This window comes from Microchirus variegatus (genome assembly GCF_963457635.1).
Source record: "Microchirus variegatus genome assembly, chromosome: 10".
Lineage (NCBI taxonomy): Eukaryota > Metazoa > Chordata > Actinopteri > Pleuronectiformes > Soleidae > Microchirus > Microchirus variegatus.
Window position 1 is genome coordinate 8,097,117 of NC_139811.1, and position 26,992 is coordinate 8,124,108.

The following is a 26,992-nucleotide window of genomic DNA, read 5'->3' on the forward strand; positions in this document are numbered from 1 at the left end:
TTTCCGTTTTATCTGCGGCATCACTTTGTTTATGAAGCCCTAAAGTTTCAAAACAAAGAGTTCAGCCACTACAGGCTCTGCAAGCGCTCTGAAAAAGCCTGGAATCGTTACGTAAGGATCCCGTCTCCTCAACAGCAGGGCACTAGTCCGGGCACTAGTCCGGGCACATCCGGTTGCGTACATTGAACCAGAGAAGAAGAAGAACATCCGTTGTGGAGGTGTTTCACTCGCGACAGTGTCTTCTGACTCCGGACAATCGGCCCGTTTGCAGCAACTAGGAGATTTTTGGCCATAAAAACACGCTAATGTATGTAAGTAGACCTCCATAACTCACATATATGTGCGATGGGACCACTCTATGGGAGCTTTAAATGAACCAGTAACAAGATCAGCTGGACGGAACCTCCCTCATTTGGAATTCCTGACGCTTTGACTAAGCAAAAGGAAACAAAAAAAAACCCTCTGACATCCATGCAAAGAGGAAAGAGTGAGGTCGAGCTTTGTCATTGTTGGTGCCTGTCGAAGCACGCAGCAGCAGAAAGGTCAAGTTTCAGGCTTGCACTTAGTTTTTCTGCCACGCTCGCATGCTTTCTGGAGAACAGACTGGAGATTTTTTTTAAATGGTGGTTGAACTGTAAAGGACTCTCCTCTTCTTTCTGTGGCTGTCCGTCTCATACTGAGTTCCCAGAACACACACACATGCCCTCCACTTCTCTCCCTCCTTTAGAAATTCTAAACCCTCTTTTCAGCTTTGTTTGTGAGCGGAGGTCATGGTTGACCTGCCAGCCTGGGAACAGTGGCAGCCAGGACCGTGGACCAGGAGGTAGAAATCAGTGGAATAGTAAACACACAGTGTGTGTGTGTGTGTGTGTGTGTGTGTGTGTGTGTGTGTGTGTGTGTGTGTGTGTGTGTGTGTGTGTGTGTGTGTGTGTGTGTGTGTGTGTGTGTGTGTGTGTGTGTGTGTGTGTGTGTGTGTGTGTGTGTGTGTGTGTGTGTGTGTGTGTGTGTGTGTGTGTGTGTGTGTGTGTGTGTGTGTGTGTGTGTGTGTGTGTGTGTGTGTGTGTGTGTGTGTGTGTGTGTGTGTGTGTGTGTGTGTGTGTGTGTGTGTGTGTGTGTGTGTGTGTGTGTGTGTGTGTGTGTGTGTGTGTCAACACAGAGGGCTTGGAAAATGCCAGCCTGGTGTAACAGCATCAGCTGCAGCGATATGAAGACTTAATGCACTCTCAAGTACCTGTCTTTGTGGGAGTGATAACGCGCGAGCAAAGAAATGCTAACAAGGTGTCTGTATGCGCCACATTATGATGGCCTTTGAAGCAGCACCACTCGCTGACAGAAAGAATGTTTTTTTTTTCAGGACATTTAGTTGGCTAGATGATAGAATGTGAAATTACCGGTTAGGGGAATGCACTCATTTCAAAGCACGGCTATAAAATAAAAAGTTGAATGAAATTGTTTTTCATGCAGAAAGACACTCTGTTGTTCCTGTTACTCAGGAAGTTACTGATTACATATTTACCCCAAATATATTAAAATTACTTTAGTGATTACTTGGTGTCCAAAGTAATAAGTTACATCACTAATACAGTCAAAAAAGTGATATAAAAGAACCTAATCCACTGTTTATACTGAATAGATAGATAGATAGATAGATAGATAGATAGATAGATAGATAGATAGATAGATCTAATAAATAGTATTTCTTTGTTTGGCAATTGTAATATTATTACTGTTTTTGTATACTGTAGCCTGTCATGCTAGTAAACATTTTAGGGATTACCTGTTACCCTCTTCTGTTTATTTAATTTTATTATAATAAATTATAGTAATTATAGTAAATGGTCGCACTAATCCCTGACTGCACTGTTTACCTGGCTTTAGCTACCATTCTAATGCTTTAACACTTTATACAAATAGCTTTTGTTGCTATTAGCTTAGCACCTGGATCTTCTCTGCGCTTTATGTTGAACTGTTATTCTGTTTGGACTTTTTGTTGTTCTGTTTTCTTCATGCCAGGTTTTTTTTTTTTTTTCAACCTCGGTTTGGTTGTCACTTCCTTGTTTCCCTGTTTTATTTTGAAGTGTTTCCTTTTGTGTGTACCTTGTCCAGTTTTACTTCCTGTCCTGTCTTCTCTGATTGTGTGCCCCCCCCCAATGTGTCACACCTGTGTTTGATTGTCTTGATTGTCCCTGCTGTACTGTCACTAGCATTTAGTTTTTTTTTTTTTTTTAAGTTTATGTCCCATTTCAGTCCCGTCAGTTGCGCTAGCTTCACATGTTCCTGGTAAGCTACTTGTGTTTCTTCTACATGTCTTAAGCAAAGCACTCTTTTAGTTCATTTCTCGTTTAGAACTCTGTTTTTTGCGACTTACATTTGTATTAATAAGCTGAAGGAAACATTTGTTATTGTGGGGAACTTGTGTAACGGCTATGTTAGCTGCGTTAGCTCCTTTAGCGCCATTAGCGCGCCTACAGTGGAACTGGAGCGGTCTGTTTATTTTTGTAAAAGAGATTTTTCACTTAGTTCTGTGTCATTAACTCACAGCAATAGTTTTCAGATACTCCCTGCGTGTGCCATCCTCCCTCTCATTTATTTCGTGACCTTGCCCAAGTCTTTTTTTTTCAGTGATCAGACTCAGTTTTAATGTTTATTTTTCATCTTTGCTCCCCTTCTTCTTTTATCTTCCTCCAAGGTCAGCTTTCTATCTGTGTGTGTGGGCTGTGACTATATGAAAAGTTTCAAGGAAATGGTTTCCTCAGGGCTATGTTTAGGTCTGTGCCCCCCCCCCCCCCCCCCCTCAATTTTCAATATCACTTCATTGCCAACGCCATGCAGAAATATGCTGAATCTGCATTACATGGAAGTCCTGATTTTTGAGTTTATTCTCACAGAAAGTCACTGCAAGATGGAAAATGTGTGACGGATCACTGAAGAATTTGACAATGTAACTGCTTTTAGAGATGCATTTATGTCTGAAAATGGCTCCAGTTTGTAAGAATTGGTGACAAATAATGGTGAGAATATAGATTCTAACAAACGGAGGATGATTTTCTCATCCCTAGCACACTAGGAGAACTACAATGGTTGTGACGGTTTGTAAAGATAAACTGACTGAACCCAAAATAAGCAGAAATACAGATCATTTTTTAAGCAGAAACTCATTTATTTACAAAAATCAAGCCAAACTAAAAGCACAACTAAGGGGACAGAGGGGTTCTGAGTCCAGGGAACACACAGAGTAGATGTGACACACTGGTGACTGTGGATCCAGAAACCAGAGTCTTAATAGAAGAAGTAAACGAGGAGATGAGTTGCAGTTTGAGTGGCCCAGAAGCTCCGTCCCCCCACTGACCAGCCTCCTGAAACAAAAAGCAGAACATATTACACAGGAAACTAAGAACTTTAACAGAATAAAGGACAGGAACTGAGCCCATGACAATGGTCTTCAAATACCAGGAAGGATGTAAATGTTTCCTCCATCTCTTTTGTTGTTTTGCATATGTGCAAGATGGTGACATCCACTAAGCAAGTATGTATAATGGCAACCTGGTTTCGTACTTTTATATGTGCATAGTCCACCGAATGTATTGATTTTTTTAATCATTTCATAATAATATTTGGTGTCAGGATGATAAGTCACACTTTGACTCCCTCTCGTAGACATGTACAGTGTATATTATGTGGGTGGTACCCGACATGTCTGTGAAATCATTCTGACCTCAGGAAAATCCACACTGGATCGAAAAATATAGCCTCAAAGTTTTTTGGCATGGAGTAAATGTATGACTTTTGCACTCCATAAATCAAGGCCAATGCCAGAGCACATATAAGGCTGCAAAACAAACAAAGTATTTTTATTTTGAAGTGGTTGTACACTTATACAGACATACTTATAATCCATCTTCTTAAATGCTCTGTGTTGATGACGTGTGTCGTCCTCCTCCTCTGCTGCAGGGCCCATGTGGAGCTGAAGACTCGCTGTCTCCTGACCTGTGTCACTCCCAGCAGATCCAGGTCCAGAACAGCTTTGTTCAGGAACTCTTCCAGGCCCAGTACAAGTGAGTCTCAATAAAAACACAAACCTTACCACAAAGTACAGTAAATCTGTCAACTAAGGCTACAGGGAGATGCAGTACATAGCATCACAAGAAGAAAAGGGAGGTGTCACTGTCATGTTGTCAGATCACCTGCCCAGCCACGCTTATATGGTATTTAGGCTTCATTGATTCAATTACAATGTAATTACTAGAAACAGCAGACAGCCAATATTTCTTTCACACTGACGTCCTCAGAGACACAGATGCCACGTTAGGAGAACACTAAATCTTACTAATTACAAAGCAGGCACAAGCAGAAAGGTCTGAAGAAAGTCTCTCCCTGTGCTCTTACCTCTCTGCCTCTGAGGGAAATACAAAGTACTTATTTCCAGCTTAGCTTTTTGAGCTGGGGGAAATAATTGAGCTTGTTAGCTGTGGCAGCTGCTAAGTATTTCCACTATTGTAATAATAATAATAATAATCCCTTGTGGATTTCTTTCTCTGCCAGACTTACAGGACATTTTTTGTGATGTGCAGAAAAGCCCAGGCTTTGCAGGCTTTTAAAGAGACAGTTAATTCTTTACATAATGTTTACATCTGTCAGCCGTGGTCACGCGAGAGTAGAGCGTCTTTCAGATGTTGAGTCCATCTGGCAAGCTCATTTACTGTTATGTACCATGTTCACAGACAGGAAACAGACATTTTTTATTATTATTTAAATATTTAAAAAAAAAAGAAGAAGAAATTCCACCCACCACTGAGTTCACTCACCCAATTAGCTGTCACTTTTTCTATTGAGCCATCAGCTCTTTACTATGACCAAAACTAACTCATTAATCAAGTCTCAGATCATCTCTAAAATCGGTTCTCTGCTTAATTACTTAACTCATAAAAGCGTCTTTTTTTTAAAAGTATGAAGTGAACCGCTAATGTCTTGTTTGTCTGCGCCGTCCACCGTCTGCCAACTCGTCGGAACATTGTCAGCTCCGTGTTACTGCCAGAATCGCGTCTGTCAGAGCCACATCTCTTAATTGCTGCCCTCGCTGTCAGATGTTTCAGATGTGAGACCTTGGGTGTGTCTTGACAGGAGTTCAGCAGTCTTTGGCAAAATGTGTGTGTGTGTGTCCCTCCCACTTAAATGAAATGGGGACACTGGGCAAATATACACATATATATATATATATATATATATATACATACCGTGTGTCATTTTTGTTATCGCTGAGGTTATTATTCTGCCTGCAATGACTAAGTGAGTGTTTTGGTGCTTTTCCACTACAGTTGTAGCTCGGCTCGATTCTACACGGTTTGCTATCACGCACATCGTTTTCCATTACTATAATATCTCTAACTCAACGTGGGTGGAGTCATTATACCACAGTTGCACGTAACTGCCGTGACGCCGTTTTATACGCGACACACAGAAAACTAAGCAGTTATTTTTGGTGTTTCGTGGCAGTTAACGGTGTCAACGATTGTGAGGTCATGTTTACATGCCGCGGCACCGGAGTCCAGACACTGTTAACCAGTTAGCTGCATTAGCTCCTTTAGCACCGTTAGTGTGCCTACAGACGAAATGGAGCGGTCTGTTTATTAAATGAAAAGAGCAGCACTACAAATAACCAGCGTACCTGTGCACTGCGTATGTGTGCCTCTGTTTTTAAAGTTTAGCGTCACCTTAGAGACTCATTTTAACAATCGGGAGTCGCGTTTTTTTCTGGTCAGTCGTCATTAAAAGATTATTCCAGTACTTCCTGCATGACCAGAGCACAGACTTCGGCTTACGTCGCCGGGCTTTCAGCAGTGCTGTCGCTAAATACACCAGACTCCTCTGTTAAATATTGAGATTTTAGACATTTCTTTGCAAAAATGTTGGAGATTAACTCAAGTTGTCAGGACTGACCGACCAGAAAAGACGCGCATAACTTCATGTTTACGTGACTCCCAATTGTTAAAATGAGTCTCTAAAGTAACGCTAAACTTTAAAAACAGAGGCACACATACCCAGTACACAGGTACACTGGTTATTTGTAGCGCTTCTGTTTTCGTTTAATAAACAGTCTGCTAACGGCACTTAACGAGCTATTGCAGCTAAAGAAGCTAACCGGTAAACGGTGCCTGGACTCCGGTGTCGCAGCATCACTTTTTCCGGTCAGTCATCATGGAAAAGCGCCATGCCTTAACGTGCGTTAGCCTAGTGCCCAGCACTAATTTTTACGTACGTTCAGGTTTGATTCTTGTGTCGGACATCGCGCTCATGACTCTTCCACTCAGTGGCCAGCAGTCTGTCAACGTCACATTTTTAGTATCGACTCAGTTTGCTTGGGACTTGCAGGAGCAGGTACTTAAAAAAAAAAAAGTACCAGGAACTATCACTAATGGAAAAGCAAAAATGAAGTGTAGAGTCGTGCTAGAACTGTGTTGTGGGAAAGCATCATTTGTATTTATACAGAGGTTTTTTTTGAGCAGTAGAATTCACTTTTGAAACGTCTTGAAACGTGGGCGCGTCTTTGTGTTTTCAGTCAACCTGTTTATCGCCGTTGCCTCCGCCTGTCGCCACATAAAAGAAATCACTTCCTGCGCGCAGAGCACGAACGTCTCCTGGTGATGCGAGATCTAAACACGGCGACACCGACACGCAGAGAGAGAGAGAGTTGTGTGCAGCATTTAATGGTTTGAATGTACGTTTATTAACGTTCAAGATGCAGACGCGTGGCATGAAAAGGCTGTGAGATTTGAAACCCAACTGATTTCTGATTGATTTTTTTTGAACAAATACCTCTTGACTCGTGACCTTCTATCTCTCGTCTGAGCTCTTTCACCACTGCCTGTGCAACACTTCACAGTGCACTGTCTGATGTGATCCAGCATCCAGATCTGACAGACTGGAGAATCATTCTTATAATAGGCGGCGGTTGTCGCTGCACAAATTGTCGAGGCTATTTTACACGTTCAGACAAGTCAGTTCACTGTCCACACAGGACGAACGAGGAGAAATGTGATCTAAGCTGGTGCTATCTGTCATCACAGATAAAAAAAAAACCTGTCTATTTTTAAAGACTAATTGTGTGATAAACCTGTCTTTGTTCAGATCTTACTCCACTCCATCATCCATCCCCCTGATTCTTAAATCTGTTCCTCGTGCCCTGTCTGGTCTGGAGGTAAAATCTTAAATGAAATCAGACTCTGATCTTTGTCTACATGCGGCCGAGCCACGGGCTGCAGTCACCGGAGACTGCGATGAAAATGTCTGTCTGTCAAGCGTTGTTCATTATAGTGAAGCCAAGTGACGGTCAGCCTCGCGTTTCAAATTACCGACGCGCTGCAGTTTCAGCGCAGCTCGTCTTTCTCTGACGCCACTTTCTCTGAAACAGCCTCTCTTCTCTCTCTGTGTGACCTTTTGTTTTGATCATATCTCCTGATTTGTTATGATTTTCAGCGCAGGATTAAATTACTTCTTTAACAGGGCCCCCATGATGCGGCTTTTATTGTGTGTGTATATATTGCAATTCCAATTAGTGAATTACGAGGCACACATTATGGTTCATGCCTTTTGGATTTCAGAGCGCTAACACGGTGAATAAACTACCTTTCATACTCTGACAGAGGATATACCTCCCTTTTGTGTTTTAATCTCTTTTTTTGCTAGTAGAAAAAAGGGGTGAAATAAAGATATTAAGGTGAAGTGTCACGGTAAAAAAAAAAAAAAGGAAAAGAGCGCAACATCAAGCTCCTCGGAGTGTCTTCAGCATGGCTGCATCACAGACAGGGGCATTGAGTTTGTACATCTCAGCCTCTGCACACTTCTTCCATTAGAGCATCACCAGAATATCACCTCTTCTTCTTCTTCTCTTTTTTAAGTGATCATTCAAGAGCAGCACGGTGGAACATCTATGTTTTAGTGGCGGGGGGGCGGGGGGCTGAGTGTGATTTGTATGCACAGAGAGTGCAGTTACCCTCACTGTTTCCTGGCGAGAATAAGACATCCGTAGGGCAACCATTCTGCTCTGCCAAGACCGAGCGATCCACTTAGAGCCCAGTGTCAGCTGGGTTTGCTTGAATAGAGCTTTATTCACTCCCATCCTCTCCCCCGCCTCCACCCCTCTGGGTTGTGTCAGGTGCCTTTTTTCCGATATGGAAAAGCACATTTCGTAAGTTCATATATGACTTTAAACTGCAGTGCGTAACCTCCATCCATTATTTACCCGCTTTATCCTCCACCGGAGGGTCGCGGGGGGTGCTGTGCCTATCTCGACTGACATGGGGCGATAGGCGGGGTACACCCTGGACAGTTTGCCAGTTCATCGCAGGGCCACATATAGAGACAAACAACCATTCACTCACACTCTCGCACCTACAGTCAATTTAGAGTCACCAATTAACCTAATACCCATATTTCATGTTTTTGGACTGTGGGAGGAACCCAGAGAAAACCCACGCACACCTGGGGAGAACATGTAACCTCCTTGCAGAAAGGCCCTTCTTCCAACCAGGGCTCTAACCCAGGAACTTGGGTCTTCTTGCTGCAAAGGCGAGAGTGCCAGTGCGTAACTTTTTTTAATAAAATATAGGTAATGAGATTAAAACCTTTGTCGAATTAATCCACGTAATAAAACTCTCTATGTGATTCTGCTTCTTCGTGGCATGTCGGTAAACTTTCTGAAGCGTGACGTGTCTTTTATTGACGAATTAGCAGGTCACTTGAACAGGAAGCGCAGACATCGTATCACTTGGTTTATGCTAAGTCCCCCTCTACACCAACACAACCTTACTTCCTGCTTAAATTTGATTTTCCCCTGACTCATAACGACACCTAGTGGTAAAAATGCGGTACAACAAAACCAAGAATTCAATGCACAAACTCATAAATGGTTCTTGCACTCGTGTCACCCGGTGACATTCCTGTGCTACACTCGGGAAGCTCAAAAAAAAACCCAGTCATTTAGCAGTTTGATGAGATAAATGCCTCTTTGTCCCGCCCACCCCACCTCTGTGCTGCCACTGCATACACACAAACGCTCCCTCTGTCAGGTCTGATTGTTTTGCTTGACACAGGAAGGACACGGCATATAAATAATGCTTCATCTTATCTGTTCAGAGGCAAAATAGTAACATCATCACACTTAGACATTGCAGCTTTAATTTCTAATGCTAGAACGGTGTGGGCAGGTCGTGGGTGCTCGACACGTTTTGTAAATGTATGTGTGACATGGTCGAGAGAGAGAAAAGAGAGAAGTTATTTCACCACATGATGGCAGACTTATATCCGTCGTGTTGATAATAAAGGAAATGAAACACTGGAACACTAAATCAGAGGGAGCATAGTAGCTTTGTCCACCTGAAGTTCCCTGCATGGAAATGAAAAATGTGCCCCTGATGATAATAATAAGTTTATTATATATATATGGGTGTTTTTTTTGTTTTGTTTTATTTTGTTTTGACATTATTTTTCAATAGTAGCTACTGTCAGATAAATCCTAATGTCTGGTTTGGATATGAATGTATTTCTCTCCCTCACCATCAACTGTTCTTTTGTTTGTTTTTAGATTATTTCTGTCTTGTCCTCATTTTAACCGTCTCTTCACTATTTCAAATCATAATTTTAAATCATAAGTCATTTGAAATAGTTTTTAATCAGTTGTTTGATGAAATGTCTGACTATTACATTTCATCAAAGTAGTATTGACATCCAACTAAATAAACAAAAGGTTTATTCTAAGACTATGAAAACTGTATTATCTATATTATACATGTATGCAAAGTAAACATACTTATGTGTAGTATATATCATTTATGTCAAAAGATAATCTCCTAAAGGTCTTGGACCTTTCAGTACCCCAAAGATGTCAACACTAGCTGAATTCAGTACAGTTCAGTACAATACTTTGACTGTATGTAATTAAATTGAATGATGTAGTTTTCTACACGTGCATATATATAGACTTATTCAGGACATTTAACTCGGATTAAGTCATAAATACTTTCCAGTAGTCGTAGTAGAGAGTTTTATAAATAACTCCAGCAGTCACTGTTAGTTCATGACCTCTCTGAGTCACTGATCACATAATTAGGTCACTGGAACAAATGATTTTCTCTTGGGAAAACGACTAGAGATTATCTAAAAGAGAGAGAAAAAGTCGACTGAACTGAAATGCGTAGTATTATTGTTCAGACGTTTTCTCACTCAGTGATCCGTGTCCTGTGATGACACTCGGGAGGAACTCCTCGCTCGTCTCTGCTCGGGATCGTGTAATGGCATCACATTAGCATCAGTGGTGTGATGAGAGTGATGCAATGAGACAGAAACAGCCCCTGCAGGTTCCCACGTGTTGGATCAATCAGTCCACGGAGATTATTTTACTACTTCACCACACTTCTAACTCTCTGTCTGTGTCAGAGTTACATCACTCACCTTTTTGCCACTTCCTCAGAGTCGGTTCAAGACGAACACTGTGTCCATGTCTCTGTGTCGACGACCTCGTCTCTGCTCTGTAAAGTCAGTCAGGAGGTCGTAAAGGTTAATTGGGGGGAGGGAGCGTGTGTTTCTTTGAAAACCTAATGTGATCCTCCTGTGCTTTTGTCTCCCTCAGATCTTCACTGACATGTCCCCACTGTCTGAAACAGAGCAACACCTTTGACCCCTTCCTCTGCATCTCACTCCCCATACCTCTACGACAGACCAGGTGGGCTCAGTCACTGACCTGTGTTCTTCGTTCCAAAATAGGTTTTGTTTTCTCCTCCTCCTCCTCCTTATCACGTGATCTAGTGATATCTAACGTCTTTTCAGTTTGACCATAGTTACTTTTCATTCGTGCTGGGCACATTAAGGGCGACAACGTTAACGCACGTCACATTTCCATGACGACTGACTGGAAAAAGACGCACGTGACGTCATGTTTACGCCACTCCCGATTGTTAAAATGAGTCTCTAAAGTAGCGCTAAACTTTAAAAACAGAGGCACACATACGCAGTACACGGGTACGCTGGTTATTTGTAGCGCTGCTCTTTTCGTTTACTAAACAGACCGCTCCAGTTCGACTGAAGGCGCGCTAAAAGGAGCTAATGCAGCTAACGGAGCTAACTGGTAAACGGTGCCTGGACTCCGGTGTCGCGGCATGTACACATGACGTCACAAGCGTCTTTTTCCGGTCAGTCGTCATGGAAACCTGTCATGCGTTAACGTGCGTTAACCTAATGCCTAGGACTACTTTTCATTGACCGCAATCTCCATACAAGAGTATGATGACGACAAAGACAGGGACAGTCATTGCCAATGTAAGAAAGGCGAGACATTTTGAAATGTTCCCAATCTGGGACCTATTTTCTGATCTGTTTCCATGTGGATAAAACACCATTATGATAAAGAACCTTTACGTATTCACCTACACTAGTGTCCATGTAGCTATAGCTCCATATTTACCACTTCAAACTCTTTGAAAACATGATGAAATTACAGTAAGAAAACATGCAACACCCACCTTTTGTTCACACACCACGTACGGTAAGAGCATAAGTCATCGTGAAGCAGAGGGGCCAGGATCAGAGAGGAAAGGTTGGGTGGAAAAAGCCTCTCAGCATCAAGGAACAATGTTTTATTCAGTTTAAACCTCACACAACACCCATGCAGCCTTCATGTCGGGTCAACAAGCGTCAGCCTTTTCAGGGAATCCTCCAAATCCACTTCTAACTCATCAAGCCAGTGCCTCTCTCACTTATGCATCGATATTCTCCCCTTTTGAACTCGCATACAGTCAACATAACTTATGCAAACATGCGGCTTAAAAACCTTAAATACACACAACATGTTTGTGGAAATTGCTGTTGGTCTTAACTATGTTGTGGGAAACTAATGTTTCCCATCGCTTTTGTGTTCGGGAAAGGGGTTTTAAAGGGTTCTCTGGATCAAAATGGTTCTTACTGGAACCGTTAGTGTTACCAAGAACCCTTGAAAAACCCTTTCCCGAAGAAAGGGTTTTTCAGAAGCAAATGCTTCCAGGTAGAACCTCAGCCCTTGTAGAAGAACCCTTTTGGAACCCTTATTTCTAAGAGTTTAGGACCAGATAGGAGCAGATCTCTGTGTGTCCACACAGCCCTGACAAAAGTCAGATCTGAATCACTTCATCAATAACAACAACAAAGTCAAATGTGCATATATGAGTCACTTCAGCCTTAGTAGCCATGAGCAACTGTCTGACATTAGCACCCGTTTTCTCAACTCCTTTTTTTGTAGGCCAGCATGTCGGGGGGCATCCCACAACATGAGTTTGAACTGTCAAAATACTGGCCGTATAAATAGAATAGTGTGATTCTAAAATTAGACATCCATCCATCATCAGCTCGTTTAAAAGAGGCCAAACTAACATGAATTTTAGGTCAAAAATCAGATTTTTAAATCGGTCCATACTGATTATTATTCTGATAGATGCACAGAAAACACTTGTTGAACTGAAACAACTGTAACAAATCTATTTTATTTATTGAATAAACATCTGTATTAGCATTAGATCAGGGGTTCTCAAAGTTTTGATACCCGAGGGCCAATTTAGGAACCCAACATTGGACTGAGGGCCCCCAAAGGAAAAATTACCAGATTGCAGTTCTACAGTTTAGCGTTAGGTAATATAAGCGTTAATATAATGTCATTTAAGCATTAATATAATGACGCTTTATAATTTACTGGGTAATTATCCAGTATTTTGGCCATTGTTGTTACCTTCTAATTACAGGTTAATACCAAGTCACACATTTCTGTTACCATATATTTACTGGGTAAATGGCTAGTAATTGGGGGCTGTAGCTACCTGCTTATTACCAGCTTATAACCAAATAATACACTAAAATTCACCATATAGAAACCAGGTAAATACCCAGTATTTTTGTTTACACTTATTGGTCTGTATCCAGTAATGTCCAATAAACATTTATCAAGCTTAGTTGCTCCTGGATTAAAACTATCAACTGTAATTCACTGCGGGCCGCCAGAAATGTTTCTTTGAGAAACAATGCATTAGATGATAAAATGTTACGGTCTTGTTTTAACATTAACATAGAATGGTATGTACCGTTCCCTCAGCACATACTGTACCTGTAATTTGTCTCTCTTGAGATGCACCAGGCTGTTGTTGTTGTTGTTATTCCCAGTTATTTGCAGCCTTTTTAGATTTTAGTCTTTTTAAAATAGTTTATTATAATAAGTTCAGTCGACATCCACTGCTCATTTGGGAAGCTGTTGTTAAGAGCTTCATTCCTGCAGTTTTCAGAGTGGAGTTTTATTTTCTTCTGTGTGTGTGTGTGTGGCAGTGGCACATGAGGTGAACTTCTGAACACTTTTGAAAGGATAAACAGTCGGATTGTCTTTTAAAGCCTATGTATACGTATACGTATACGTATATATATATATATAGATCTGTGAGAGGAGATGAGCTCTCATGCTGTTTTCTGTGCCTGGCTCTCCAAACAGTGGCCTTGTTGTGTCTCTCTTGGCAGACATTTGCACTTTGCGAGCATTTGTTTGTTTATTCAATCTTTCTGTGACGTAGACCTTGATCTGGCCTTTTTTTGTTTTTTGGATATGAATATTCTCTCTCTTTTGATGATCATGATGTCTGTAGATATCTGAAGGCATCTTAGTTTAAGTAATACCATATAAATTAACAATTAAAGGGCGGCATCACCCATTATTTTTCCCACTAAACCTTAAATCATTATGATGCTGCTGTGTTTGTTAAATTCACATTCTATTACAGAGTCTCATTACATTTCACTAGTTTTAGTTTTTTTTTTTATATTTTACTCATAAAACTTGACAGAACTGCACAAAGTGTGTGTACACTCTTAGAAATAGGGGTTCCAAAAGGGTTCTTCTACAAGGGCTGAGGTTCTACCTGGAACCGTTTGCTTCTGAAAAACTATTTCCCGAAGAAAGGGTTTTTCAACGGTTCTTGGTAACACTAATGGTTCCAGTAAGAACCATTTTTGATCCAGAGAACCCTTTAAAACCCCTTTCCTGAATAAAGGATTTTAAAAGGGTTCTTGGTGGAACCCTTCAAAAGGGTTCCAAGTAGAACCTTTATAAAAGGGTTCTCCTATGAGGACAAGCTGAAGAACCTTACATGGTTCTACCTAGCACTTTTATTTCTAAGAGTATAGGGCTTTTATTTTCTTTGAAGGAAGTGACTTTGACGTCATCTTTTCAATCCCAGCGTCCTGTGATGCTGTAGGTTGAAACGTGTGTCTCAGATCGACTGTCTACTGATTGAATAGCACGTTTATCTCCAGAAATAAGTTTAAAAAAACCTTTATATTTTTTGGGTGAAGTGGCCCTTTATCAAATGCCCCTCATATACTAAGTTAGAGAAAAAACAGGTCAGATTCATTGTTGCATCATCATTATGTGATTATGCATCTGTGTGAAAGAATGACTCCTTGACACAAATTTTAGTTACTCTAAAGTGTTTTGTTTTTTTATGCTGATGTGAACAATCTGCACGGCATAAATTGGGGATACCTCCTTGAGAAGTGTCTTCTTGATAAGTGCTGCCAATTTACCGCGGCCTACCTACTGTGCTCTTTTGAAGTCTCCTGTAACCCGTGCAAATCAGCGGAACGATTGCCGATTGTGTAGTTTGTGCAGATAAAACAATACTACTTTTAACATAAAGCGGAATTATGCAGATGTCTCCCGTTATGCAGAAATCTGTCTTCCACTTAGTGACAGAGCCAACTACAAAATGCTGCTGCTGCTGCTGCTTTATGGACAACTTCATTTCTTATTGGCTAAAAAACCCCCGGGTTCCTCACATTCTCCAGAATATAATATAGAGCCTGTGGCGCTCCAAGCTAACACAGCAAAGCCAACGGCTCGACACGCTGTAAATTAGTGTGGTAAATGAGTACGATTAAAGCTGCAGCGTGTAATGTTTGCCTCTGTTTGGTCTTTGTGAAAAAAATACAATGGAAAATGATTTGTATTGTGTAAAATAAGCTCTGTCGAGCAATATTAGACCTGTCTGAGGGAGCGTTTGTGTGTATGCACCGGCAGCGCAAGAAGCCTTTTTCATGTCAAACTGCTTCATAGGCAGTAGAATTTAACTTTTTTACAGAACTCTTGTTTGCACATCTTTGTTTTTTCAGTCACACTCCGGCCTGTTTTACAGTTGTCTCACTTTAATCCCGCGATGTTGCTGTCGCCGCCTCCGTCTGTCTTGATATAAAACTGTCACAGGAGTACTGAAATATTCTACTCAAATTTTGCTCAAATACAAGTAAAAATACTGGTCTACAAATATAACAGATACCCAAGTTAAAATTTTAAAAAAAAGTAGCTTCTCCCATCAATTGTTTTTAATTAAAGGCAAACCTTTACAAATGAAGCTGCTTTTCAAAATAAAATATGAAAAAGCTTAATGAATCAGTCAAAATGGGTCAAAGTTCACGAATTATTCAACTTTCTCCTTGATTAGCGCCAGTGCACCTGTCCTCATCATTCACTGCCAAAGTTTCCGGTGCGTTAAATTTATTTTATTTATTTAACATTTGTAAAGTGCAGTACTTTAAGTAAATTACAATTTCTAACTTCCTGTGTGGAACTTAAATGTTGCCGGGTGACATGAGATCGCAACACCACTGGGAACACAGAGCCTTGTGGAGTTAATCAGCATTTGACAATGGTTTGAAATCTAACAGACTTTGATTATGTTTTAAAAGTTACATACTACAGTTTTAACAGTAATTCAGTTGTTGGCTGTAACTCTTTATAAACCTGGATTGTAATAAATTTATTTTTTAACACACTTTGTGTGTGTGTGCAAAAACTCAATTACATAATCCATTCACACAGAGGGACATCACACACACTTCAGGATAAAGGCCAATTTGACTGTTTTGTGTCCACATGTGTGCAACTGTCTGCATGACGTCCATCTGTTGCCCTAAACTTTGAGACTTTGAGAGTGTTCAAGGCTCATCTTGTGCTCCATATTAACACCTTATTCCACATTTATAATATATAAATATATATATTTGCATTTTGAATTTGAATGTAGTAACCGTTTTTGGCCACATTCTTGCATATGGCACCTTTAATGGCGAATATGTGTTCCCTAATATAAAGTGTATCTTTATATTCAAATGCACATGAATAACAAAGCCACTCCTGTCATCACGTCCCATCATCTTCACTAAATCCCTCATGGCCGTGACATTAGCTGCAGTCTCTGGGCCTCACACACACACACACACACACACACACACACACAGATCCTCCCACAGGAACCTGATGCTGTTCCTCTCTCTCACCATTAGCGTCGTCTTATCCAAAAAAGCCGCTAAGAACCGCGGCACCTGCTCATGTCAGCGCTGACTCTGGAGAGGTCAGAGCCGAGCCGTGCTCTCTCTGTTTTTAGAAATGCAGCAGAGATTCCATTATTTTTGCGGGACATAAAAACTTCTAATGATCTATTATTAATGTTAAACGTGTTGATTTATTCATGATAGTCTTCTTTTGTCCCTTCCTGGCTGTAGAGGAGAAGACGGCCTTTGGAGAAATGACACAGAAATCAAAACAGAGGCCGGTCTATGTCCCACCTTCCCTGACTGTGTGTGTGTTTTTCCCTCTCTTCCTCTCTGTCAGGCCTTTGTGTGTGACTCTAGTGTTCAGCACTAAAGGTCAGCGGTACCTGCGCGTCGGCCTGGCTGTGCCTCTGTTTGGCTCGGTGGCCTTCCTGAGGAGGATGGTGGCAGACGAGGGCAAGATTTCTCCAGACCAGGTAAATCGAGGATAAAAGAAAAAAAAAAAGTCAGTGTGGACATTAACTGGATATAAAGTGGACGTGGTTTAAAAGTTTAAACTAGGACGGAAGTTGCAGTAAGCCACCAGGGAGTGATTCCACTACACTACAAAAAGAACTCCATTTATATGGAAGTCTAAGGGGAAATAAGTTGACTTTTCACTTGATTTATAACATTTGAACAGACTCGGTCACAAGCTTCAGGTTTTCAGGTTAGATCATGTTCCCATTGAGAATAAAATTGATGATAAAGCACATTTTGGCATCAAATGGTGTTGTCCAGTAGATGCAAGGTTATCTGTGACATCTGTGAGCCTCTGCTGTGTGTCGTCCGATCGCTAGGGATGCACGATTATCGACACAATATCGGTTTAAAATGCATTATCGGATATCGGCAAACCTGGTAAATATCCACCGATATGAGTATACAATTCTAGGCTGAAAAAAGGCTGCTGCCTCCTTGACTTCTACGCCAGTGCCATCTATTTTTTATGCTTATTTATTTTTGCACAATGAAGAAATGTTATATTGGAAAAATATGATGTTAATTTCACTACAGAAGAGTTCAAAAGTTTGGGGTCACTTATACAATTTTATTATTAAGTCACACTTTTATTCATCAAAAGAGTTGCAAAATGAATAGAAAATATAGTCAAGACATTGACAAGATTAGAAATAAAGATTTTTTACCCATTATTTTACCCTTTCGTCAAAAAACCAGCAAAACTGTTTTCAGCTGTGCTAACATCATTGCACATGGGTTTTCTAATCATCCAATAGCCTTCTAACGCGATTAGCAAACACAATGTACCATTATGACACTGGAAATGGGCCTCTATACACCTATGTACATATTCCCTTAAAAACCAGATGTTTGCAGCTAGAATAGTCGTTTACCGCATTAACAATGTATAGAGTGTATTTCTGATACATTAAATGATATAGTCATTGAAAAAAAAAAAGTGCTTTTCCTTCAAAAATAAGGACATTTCTAAGTGACCCCAAACTTTTGAATGGTAGTGTATATATAGTGCTATCAGTTATCAGCTCAAACACTTCAGATATATCAGTGTATCGGCCAAATCGGTCCAATATTGTGGATCACTATCAATCACAAATCTCTAGACAGAGGAAGGGGAAGAACTAATTGAGAAAACATTCATGTACATTCTTGGATATAGAGTTATCAGTGATCAAAAGTTATGTTTTGTTTTGACCATTCTTTGTTTGTAATTGAAGTGAATATCTCAGCTACAATATGTTGTCCTGGATTCGTGAGAATAAAGGTGTGAATAATAGGGCTCAGAGTTTACCGTCACACCTTAATATGATTTGTAATGGCTCTGTAATAGGGAAACTAATGTGTGTATGTGTGTGTGTGTGTTGCTCTCCAGGTGATCCTGACAGAGGTTTACTCCACAGGCTTTCAGCGCTCCTTCTTTGACGACGACGATCTAAACAGCGTCGCCGAGAACGACGTCATCTACGCCTTCCAGGCTCCGCCCGTCTACATCAGAGGAGGCTCTGCGCGGATCTCAGGTTAATGCACACACAGTGTTTATTGTCACCAATTATCTTTGACTCTCACTTGTTTGTCGTGCTTCGTTAACCCACCTTTAATATGGACGTATATATGTGATGAATAAGTTACTGCTTAATGAAAACCTCAGGGAGGAGACCTGACAGCATAGAGCACATTAAGAAGTGTATAACTTCACATAGAGCTCAGTCGATGTTCTCTTCCCTGTGCAGAATTCTCTTAAAAGTCAGATTTATGTCTTCATTTCCTCTATTTCTCAGGTAGTGATGTGAAATGTGAGTTGTGCTGCACTTGAGTGTCGGGGGGTATTCCCTTGTTCCTTACTTACTTTGTGCTGTCAGCAAATAGGTTGTGCTGTGTTTGTCCCCTCTCACCAGGCTCCGAGTCCCAGCTCTGTGTAATGCTGTGCTTCGATCTGAGAAGTTTGACTTTTAGTGCTTAGATTTATGTCGCTCAATAGCCACACAAAGTGGTGCTGCACCCACCGCCGCCCTCTCACTACAGCAGTCTGACCGCTCTGTCCGCTGGCTCTCACTCTCTCTATTATCATCTTTAAAGGAACATTCAGTGTGTTTACATGTGTGTTAAAAGTCCAATTTTAGTCAGACTAAGACAATAATTCAGTTTCCTTAATGTCATATAATGGAGCAAGTCTTAGCCGGACTAACATACCTGGATAATGCGATAAATCATAGTCCGATTACTCCTGCATGTATACTCTTGGTCGGACTGGAGTCGGACTTGGCGTTCTGCACATGCACCATCATTTCCCTTTGAGTATTTAGTGTGTTCATGTATGTTAAAAGTCCAATTTTAGTCAGAGTAAGACAATAATTCAGTTTTCTTAATGTCATATAATGGAGCAAGTCTTAATCGGACTAACATACCTGGATAATACGGTAATTCATAGTCGGATTACTCCTGCAGGTATACTCTTAGTCGGACTGGAGTCGGATTTCGCACCAAAATATCCTCCCCAGTTTTTGACCCGGAAGTAAAAGGAGACTACGTATAAACTGCAGTACTGTTGGCGACCATATGGTGGCTGCGTCTTTCTTCAGACAACACAGGAGCCATGCTCCATCTAATAGAGCTGCAACTAACAATTATTTTTGTAATTGATTAATCTGTTGATTATTTTCTCAAGTAGTCATTTGGTCCATAAAATGTTAAAAAACATTGATCCAGTGTTTGTCAAACCTGGAAATGACGATGTTCTCGAATGTCTTGTTTTGTCCGTTGGTGTTGGTCACTTTAGAGTCTCTTATATCCTTTTTTTATTTATAATCTAATTATTATTTTTTTCATTTTCACCAACTATATAAACACACCTGAGCAAAAATAGTGCTCAGAATGTTTAAAATCAGATTGAATTTGGGAAAATTGTAAATATGTCACAGTCCAGAGTTCATTTAGCTCGTTGTTTAGGACCAAAAATAGAAAAAAACTATTTTTGCTACTTTATAACATGAACTAGCAAAAAGTGGGATTAAAAAATAACAACAACACATAAGAAGATGGAAAAATGCATTTTGTGAAGCAGGAAGATGTAGCGTATAAACAAGTGGAAATGTCCATATAAGGAGTTGTGTTTTATTCCTACAGTAATTTCCCAAGGGTGATCAAGTGCAAGGGTTCAGGAGGACATGACATTGGAGAGACGAGGTTAAAGATGAATGTTTTACATTCTCATTCTCATGAATTCAATTTTAAGAAATGATTTATTATGTCGTATTTAGAAACAAATAAGCTTCAGTCAATATGATCTGTTTTTGTTCAAAGCTGAGCAGACTGCTAATGGAGCAGGAGGAGGAGGAGGAGGAGGAGGAGGAAGTGTGTTATTGTAGCTGTGGGTAGAGACGTTGCCTTCAGGGGCAGAGGTGTTTAATTATAGGCTTTCACAGAGTCTGGCTATGTTTAGTCTGGATCACCCTGTGTATCTGTGTGACAGTGGGAGAAGCCTGGGGTGCAGAGGGGGAATGATGGGTTCACAGGCGTCCTGCCGTGACGTGGAATTAGTTACAGGCTCTTTGATAGCAGGAGATTATATCAACAGGTATTTAAAAGGAAAAAAACAAACGTAAACCTTTATTAGTGTGGCGTGTTAATGAGTGTATGGTACACGTCTTTAAATGGTCGCGGTGTTTACCCTAAAGCTGCAGTCGATTGTGGAGTTGTATCTACAGGTGATTTAAAAACACTCTCTCTGTCATTAGCTCCTCTCATCAGATGAGCACAGACATAACAGATGACCTGAGGAGATCTCTCTCTCTATCTGCTGATATCTGCTACGCTGGTTTAATTGACTTTACTCCCTCAATCTCTTTTAGACTCTTTTTATGTTTTGCTTCCATTTCAGGTGCATTCACAACAACTGGAGGGGCATTAAAGTGTGCTGTGATTGGCCTGTTGTGATGAGACGTGATTAAAACTGAGCCCAGAGGTGAAATCACAATCAGAAAAGAAAAACTGATGAAGAAATGTTCTCTTTGTGCTCACTGCTCCTCAGTGATCTGTAGCTTAGGGCTAATAGATTATTAATCGTCAACTATTTTGTTCATCGATTTATCGGTTTGAGTTTTTCTTTCATTATTAAAACAAGATTTCTGATCGTTTTAGCCTCTTAAATGTGAATATAATATTGATTTATTTGGTTTCTTTGCTCCATACAAACAAAGAAATCATTAAAACTGAATAATTTTCATTTTTGGACAAAAACAACAACATTTTTCCACATTTTCTGACATTTTATGGACCAAAGTATTCGTATTAATAAGTATCAGTGTATTATTAAGCCTGGCGTTGCAGCTGTGAAACGCTCGAACCAGACCTGTGCGAGGGCGCTGTAGCATCGTTCTCTTCTTCTCTGTTGGGAATGCCTCCTATTCCCTGCGTCCAGACTTGTACCGCCACCCGATGGTGAAGTGGGGTACTACAGGACCCTGATGCGTGAGTATACCAGGGTCTGCAATAAGCGATATATGTGTGCTGAAGTATATCAGGGCCTTAAAACCTGCTGTACTGGGAGTATTTATAGTTCTATAGTTTAACCCTAACCCTTTCATCGCTGATAAAGCAAATGGGTAACACTTTATAATAAGTACACACTATTAGCATGAGTTCAGCATTAATAAATATTGAATTCATCATTTATAATGCATGAATACTCATTAGTATGTAGTTTATAAACACAGTTTTGAATGTTTTCGATCAAAGAACTGGTTTGTTGGAGGTGGATGCTGATTGGCTGCTTGAGCTATTTGGACACTGTTCCTCAAAAAACATTAAAATAAACATTTATAACTGTGTTTATAAACTACGTACTAATAAGTATTCATGCGTTATAAATGATGAATTCAATATGTATTAATGCTTAACTAATTCTAATAGTGTGTACTTATTATATAAAGTGTTATCAGCAAATGCCTTTGATGGGCGTACTGCAGCTTCTTTCCCTTTCGTTTTCTCGTGGTCAGCTCTTCACACCCATAAGGGAAATGCTGTGTTGTACTGTAAGTGCCTTTTGTTTTAGTGTAGCTGTGGGAACTGCAACATAAAACACACACACACACACACACACACACACCACCACCACCACCACCACCACCATCGCTCCTCTTGAAAACAAGGTAAAAAAAACAAACATTTTATGACATCTGTACTGTGATTTAATGAGCGATGTGAAGTAGGTCTCCTGAATCTTAAATCTTAGCGGGACAGATCCACGAGGTGACCTTTGCATTTTTACTGCATGTTACGACACGATTTCTCCTCCATAAATCACTCCAATAGTCGGCAGAGGGCCCTGATCGAGTAAATTAGGGCTCACAATTTAAGCAAGTTTTATCACTTTACATTAGAATGACATTAATAAATGTAAAGCTGTGCATACTTATCATTACAGGGTCAGGTCACGGGGTCAAGACCCCTGCAAAATGAAAGCTTTTGTGTTCGTACATGAAGACTTTGATTGGTTTTTGAATGAGACTTTCTCATCATAGGCAGCACATTTTAATGCCTCTTTTATGCTAAAATGAGTGAGTGTTCTCTGGATTTTTTTAACCTGGGTGAGGCTGCAAAAAAGGGCAATTTTCTGTGGAAGATGTGACGAAGAGTGCGACAATGTTAGTCAGAACTAAAGTACTGTCTTTAACTTTAGTCCCTCAGTCAAACTCTATATAGAGAGTGAATTAGTTTATGTTGCCAATAGTATGAAGTAAGATAAAAGTACAGTTTGTTAAAAACCTTTGCGACCAATGTGAAAGAATGTTTTTAGGAATATGCGTCTCACCTGTTTTTCACGCAAGCCACGTTTGTCTCACAACAACAACAACAACAAACAGCATTTTAAAAAAGTTCAAGTATCTTTATCTGTCACTGTTTCCTTGATTCCATTTTTCTACAAATTTTATTGTGAAGTATGTGCGGCACCAACAGATGAGTGAGAGTAAAAAGGTATTAACAGGTTGTTTTTTTTTATGATTTTCAAAGGTAAAACTAATAAAAGAAGCTTGTGACATGTACAGTATACCTGGTGTGAGCCACTGTGAAAGCAGCCTCAGCGCTGCACCATAAATGAAGCTATAATTGTCATCATTGGCAAACATTAAGCAGATGAAGAGGATATTATAGGGTGTTTACCCGGGTTTTGCGTTCCCTCTGCTGCAGACTTCAGAGTCACAGCCAAAAACAAACCAAACCCCAGCTGCACTGCAGAGTAATTTGAGTGAATGCTGACTGAACATATTCCCACTGGTCAAAAGAAAAATCCATTGAAACACAGGATTAAACATGTTTTGTGATGAGGTGGAATGGCTTACAAGAGGAGGAATGTGCTAATGCGGTGGCTTTCAGAAGAACAGCATGAGCAGCAGTGGCGTTCTGCGACGTCAGTGATGAATCACGTGTCTGAAGTATAAACAGTGAGTGTTAAATGAAAAGTTTGGTGAAAGCACAGCCGCCGCTCAATCAGCGGCTCCTGAGCTCCTCTCATTTACCCTGTGATTTATCACTGCTCACCTGTGCTCGCTAAGCCCAGACGTCGTCGCCGTTGCCACGTGTGCGTGACGAGGCAGCGTCTCCGATGACATCACTTCATAGCAGGGTGTCAGTTTTCCGCTCAGTCACTCCTCTGTGCCAGGAGTGATAAGAGTGATAAGAGTGTAGCGGCAGAGCGGTGCTGCTTGGCTCCCCACCAGGACAGGATCAGATAATGCCTCCTGCTGAGAGTGCAGGCAGCCATTGGTCCATCTGCTCATCCCCACTCTCTGAATCACGGCTCCGCAAATAGAAAAGCTGCTGTCTCACCACTTTATATATCCTCATTCTCCTCCTTGTTCAAGGTGTGAAGTCTGATGATTACATTTCATTTTTCTGTATTTTTGGAAATCAGCTCCTTTTGAAGGGGGAAAAAATGTGAACTATCATGCTGTAAGCTGTAAATGTGAGAGTAAGCTGTTTTCTCAACGAATGTGGAATAGGTGCTTTGATTAGCATCAGCACTACTGTGATCTTATCTTGTCTTTTTTTCTTCTTCTCTCCTCTTCCTTTGCCATTTATGTTTTCCACTCGTTTCCCCCTTTTAGGCTCCATCCATACTATTTTTTTATGTATATATATGTATATGTATATATATATGTATATATATATGTATATATATATATATATGTATATATATGTATATATATATATACATATATATATATGTATATATATATATGTATATATATATATATATATATGTATATATATATATATGTATATATATGTATATATATATATGTATATATATATATATATGTATATATATATATATGTATATATATATATATGTATATATATGTATATATATATATGTATATATATATATATATGTATATATATATATATGTATATATATATATGTATATATATATATGTATATATATGTATATATATATATATGTATATATATGTATATATATATATGTATATATATATATATATGTATATATATATATATATGTATATATATATATATATATATATATGTATATATATATATATATGTATATATATATATGTATATATATATATATGTATATATATACACAAACCAAAATCATTATATTATAATGATTTATTTGTTATGTGGAGCAAAGAAACCTAACGATATGTATATTTAAGAAGCTGAAGAATCAAAAAACTTGTTTTAATTATTTAAAAAAAACCTCTTGTGGCTGATGTGGCTCTAAAGTCAGGTCACAGGGTTATCCTGAGCAGAATTGCTGTGTTTTCAAATGAAAACGGACTGCTGTGTTTGGACTTTCTAACTTTCTCCCCCCCCCGTCTCCTCCTCCCTCTCCTCTGTTCCTCAGGTTACCATCACAGCCTGCCATCGTCTCCTTACTCCACCGGCTATGAAGGGCAGAGGTTAACGTCGTCTGGTACGCTGTCATCCGAGTTCCTCAACCACGGCGTCCCAGTCAAGATCCTGCTGTTGGTCTGCAACGCTGCAGGAACAGGTCAACAGGCTGTGAGGTAAACCGCGTGATTTACTCGCTTCAATCTCGTCTTCAACTTCATCGTTGGGGGGACAGAGGCGATTCTAGAGTCTGTAGGGGCCCAAAGCAAAAATTCCCAGGGGGCCCTTCTGACCAGTGTTCATCACCATTATGTTATAAATAATCTGACACCAATGAAAAATGAGTGAAGTCAAAAGTTTTTTTTTTATTCCAAATGAATTGAATAACATGGAAAAACTTAAAAAATAAATAAAGCATGTGAAAATATACATGTAAAGAGCAAGTACATACTGTAAATAACTATAGAAACTATAGAAAATATACATTAAACTGTAAAGAACCCACATTATAAGACAATATAAATATATTAGGGAAAGATTTGAGCAGAAAGTGCTCTACTGTATAGAAATCTACTGTAAAAAAAAAAAAAAAATGAAGTAAAAAAGTTGATTGAAGCTGAACAACTCCAGCCAAATGTCAACGACTGTTATTATTGGGATGAATATGATTTAAAATCCTCAAATTAACCTGTAGGTGTATTAAGTTAATGAAACACCATGAACAAAGCTTTGCCTTCATAAATGTAATATATGCAACATGATATGTATGTTTTTGCTTTGTAATTGTGGTTTAAATCCAGGTTTGTGTTGTTGTTTTTTTTAACTGTTTCTCAGGTAACTTGTCGTGTGTTTGCGTGCATGGGTTTTCTCCAGGTTCTCTGGTTTCCTCCCACAGTCTTAAAAACATGCAGAGGTTAATTGGAAACTAAATGGACTATAGGTGTGAATCTGAGAGTCCATGGTTATTTGTCTCTGTGTGGTCCTGGATGGTTCCCCACCTTTCACCCTGTTTCAGCTGAGATCGTCTCCAGCTCCCCCTGCGTCCCTCAGGGGAGTGACATAGGCTAAAAAAAATATGCCATTACATTTGACATTGGGCCATCGCAAGATTTTGAAATGATAAATCTGCCTTATCGGTCTTATCAAGTCTCAGCTTTTGTGGTTTTTCTTTGAGTTTTTTCTATTAAACCACCTTTGATTTATTGTGATTTCTTACCTGGCTTTGCTCTGGTGGAGCGACCAGAGCCGTCAAGGTCACGATGTTAGAGAAAAGGACTTCGTATCTCACTCACAGTTTCAAACCGTGACATTTGGTACACTACAGAGATTCATTAGACGCTCGTCTCTGCCCGGCAGAGTCCAGAGAGATCGATATAGAGTTCCCCCATCACAGCTGTGAAACAGAGAGAGTCCAATCCCATCCATGAGAGTCTGCGTCACAGTGCTCTCTGTCTCTGATGGAACCACCAAACGATCTCTTTCTCATCAGTGGGATAATGACGCTGGAGTCACATATTCTTCTCTTCTTCTCGCTCTGGTTCTCTGCAGAGCGCCGTCACAGAGGCATCCCTAAAAAATACAAAAATCAGCAATGTGTGAACTTTCTCAACGTTCCTGGTTTATTTAAAGTACCAAAGTGTTAGAAACTGGAGCAGCAGAGGATTGTCTGTATGTGTGAAAGCTTATTTTGCATTTTGCAGCTGATTCAGTGACATTTCATCCCTGTTGCATCCTCACGCTGACGCTCACGTCTGTGGAGGAGGGTGAAAAATAATAATTTCTCTTCGTCATCCCATTAAAAATGTGTTTTGGGAAAGAATTACAATTAGAAAATGGGGGAATTTCTAGTTTGTTGCTGATAAATAAATGACTTTTTGAACTTAAACTGAATCAGTTTAACCTACAAGGAAGTTGTAGCTTCCGTTTTTCCTTATTCGCCACAGTATGGTTCCCATCCTCAACTGTCACTGAGTTGGATTTTTTTTCTACAAAATTTGTTACCAAAATTTGACAGAAAAGAGTCCAAAAGAAATGTCCCAAATTTTGACAAAAAAAAGTCCCAAAAATGTTTTGTCCAAAATTTGGCTAAACAACTAAAAAAAAAATTTGACAAAATTTGACAAAAAAAAGTCATACTTTAGTATGTTGTCCAAAATTTGACAAAAAAGTCCAAAAATGTTGTCCAAAATTTGACAAAAAAGTATTAAAATAAAGTCCAAAATTTGACAAAAAAGTCATACTATAGTATGCTGTCCAAAATTTGATTTGAAAAATAGTCAAAAAGTT

General features: G+C 39.8%; 1 protein-coding gene across 1 annotated transcript in view; it reads left to right on the plus strand.

Moving 5' to 3' along the window:
- The window catches only part of usp43b (ubiquitin specific peptidase 43b), a gene marked incomplete at its 5' end in the record, with an annotated part of 70,939 nt that overhangs the window by 25,281 nt on the left and 18,666 nt on the right, over positions 1-26,992 (plus strand). The window contains 5 exons of the mRNA XM_083896681.1: positions 3,952-4,055; positions 10,625-10,717; positions 16,667-16,802; positions 18,218-18,362; positions 24,720-24,882. Of these exons, the coding sequence (XP_083752807.1) occupies positions 3,952-4,055; positions 10,625-10,717; positions 16,667-16,802; positions 18,218-18,362; positions 24,720-24,882 (641 nt within the window). The remainder of the gene's footprint in view (positions 1-3,951; positions 4,056-10,624; positions 10,718-16,666; positions 16,803-18,217; positions 18,363-24,719; positions 24,883-26,992) is intronic.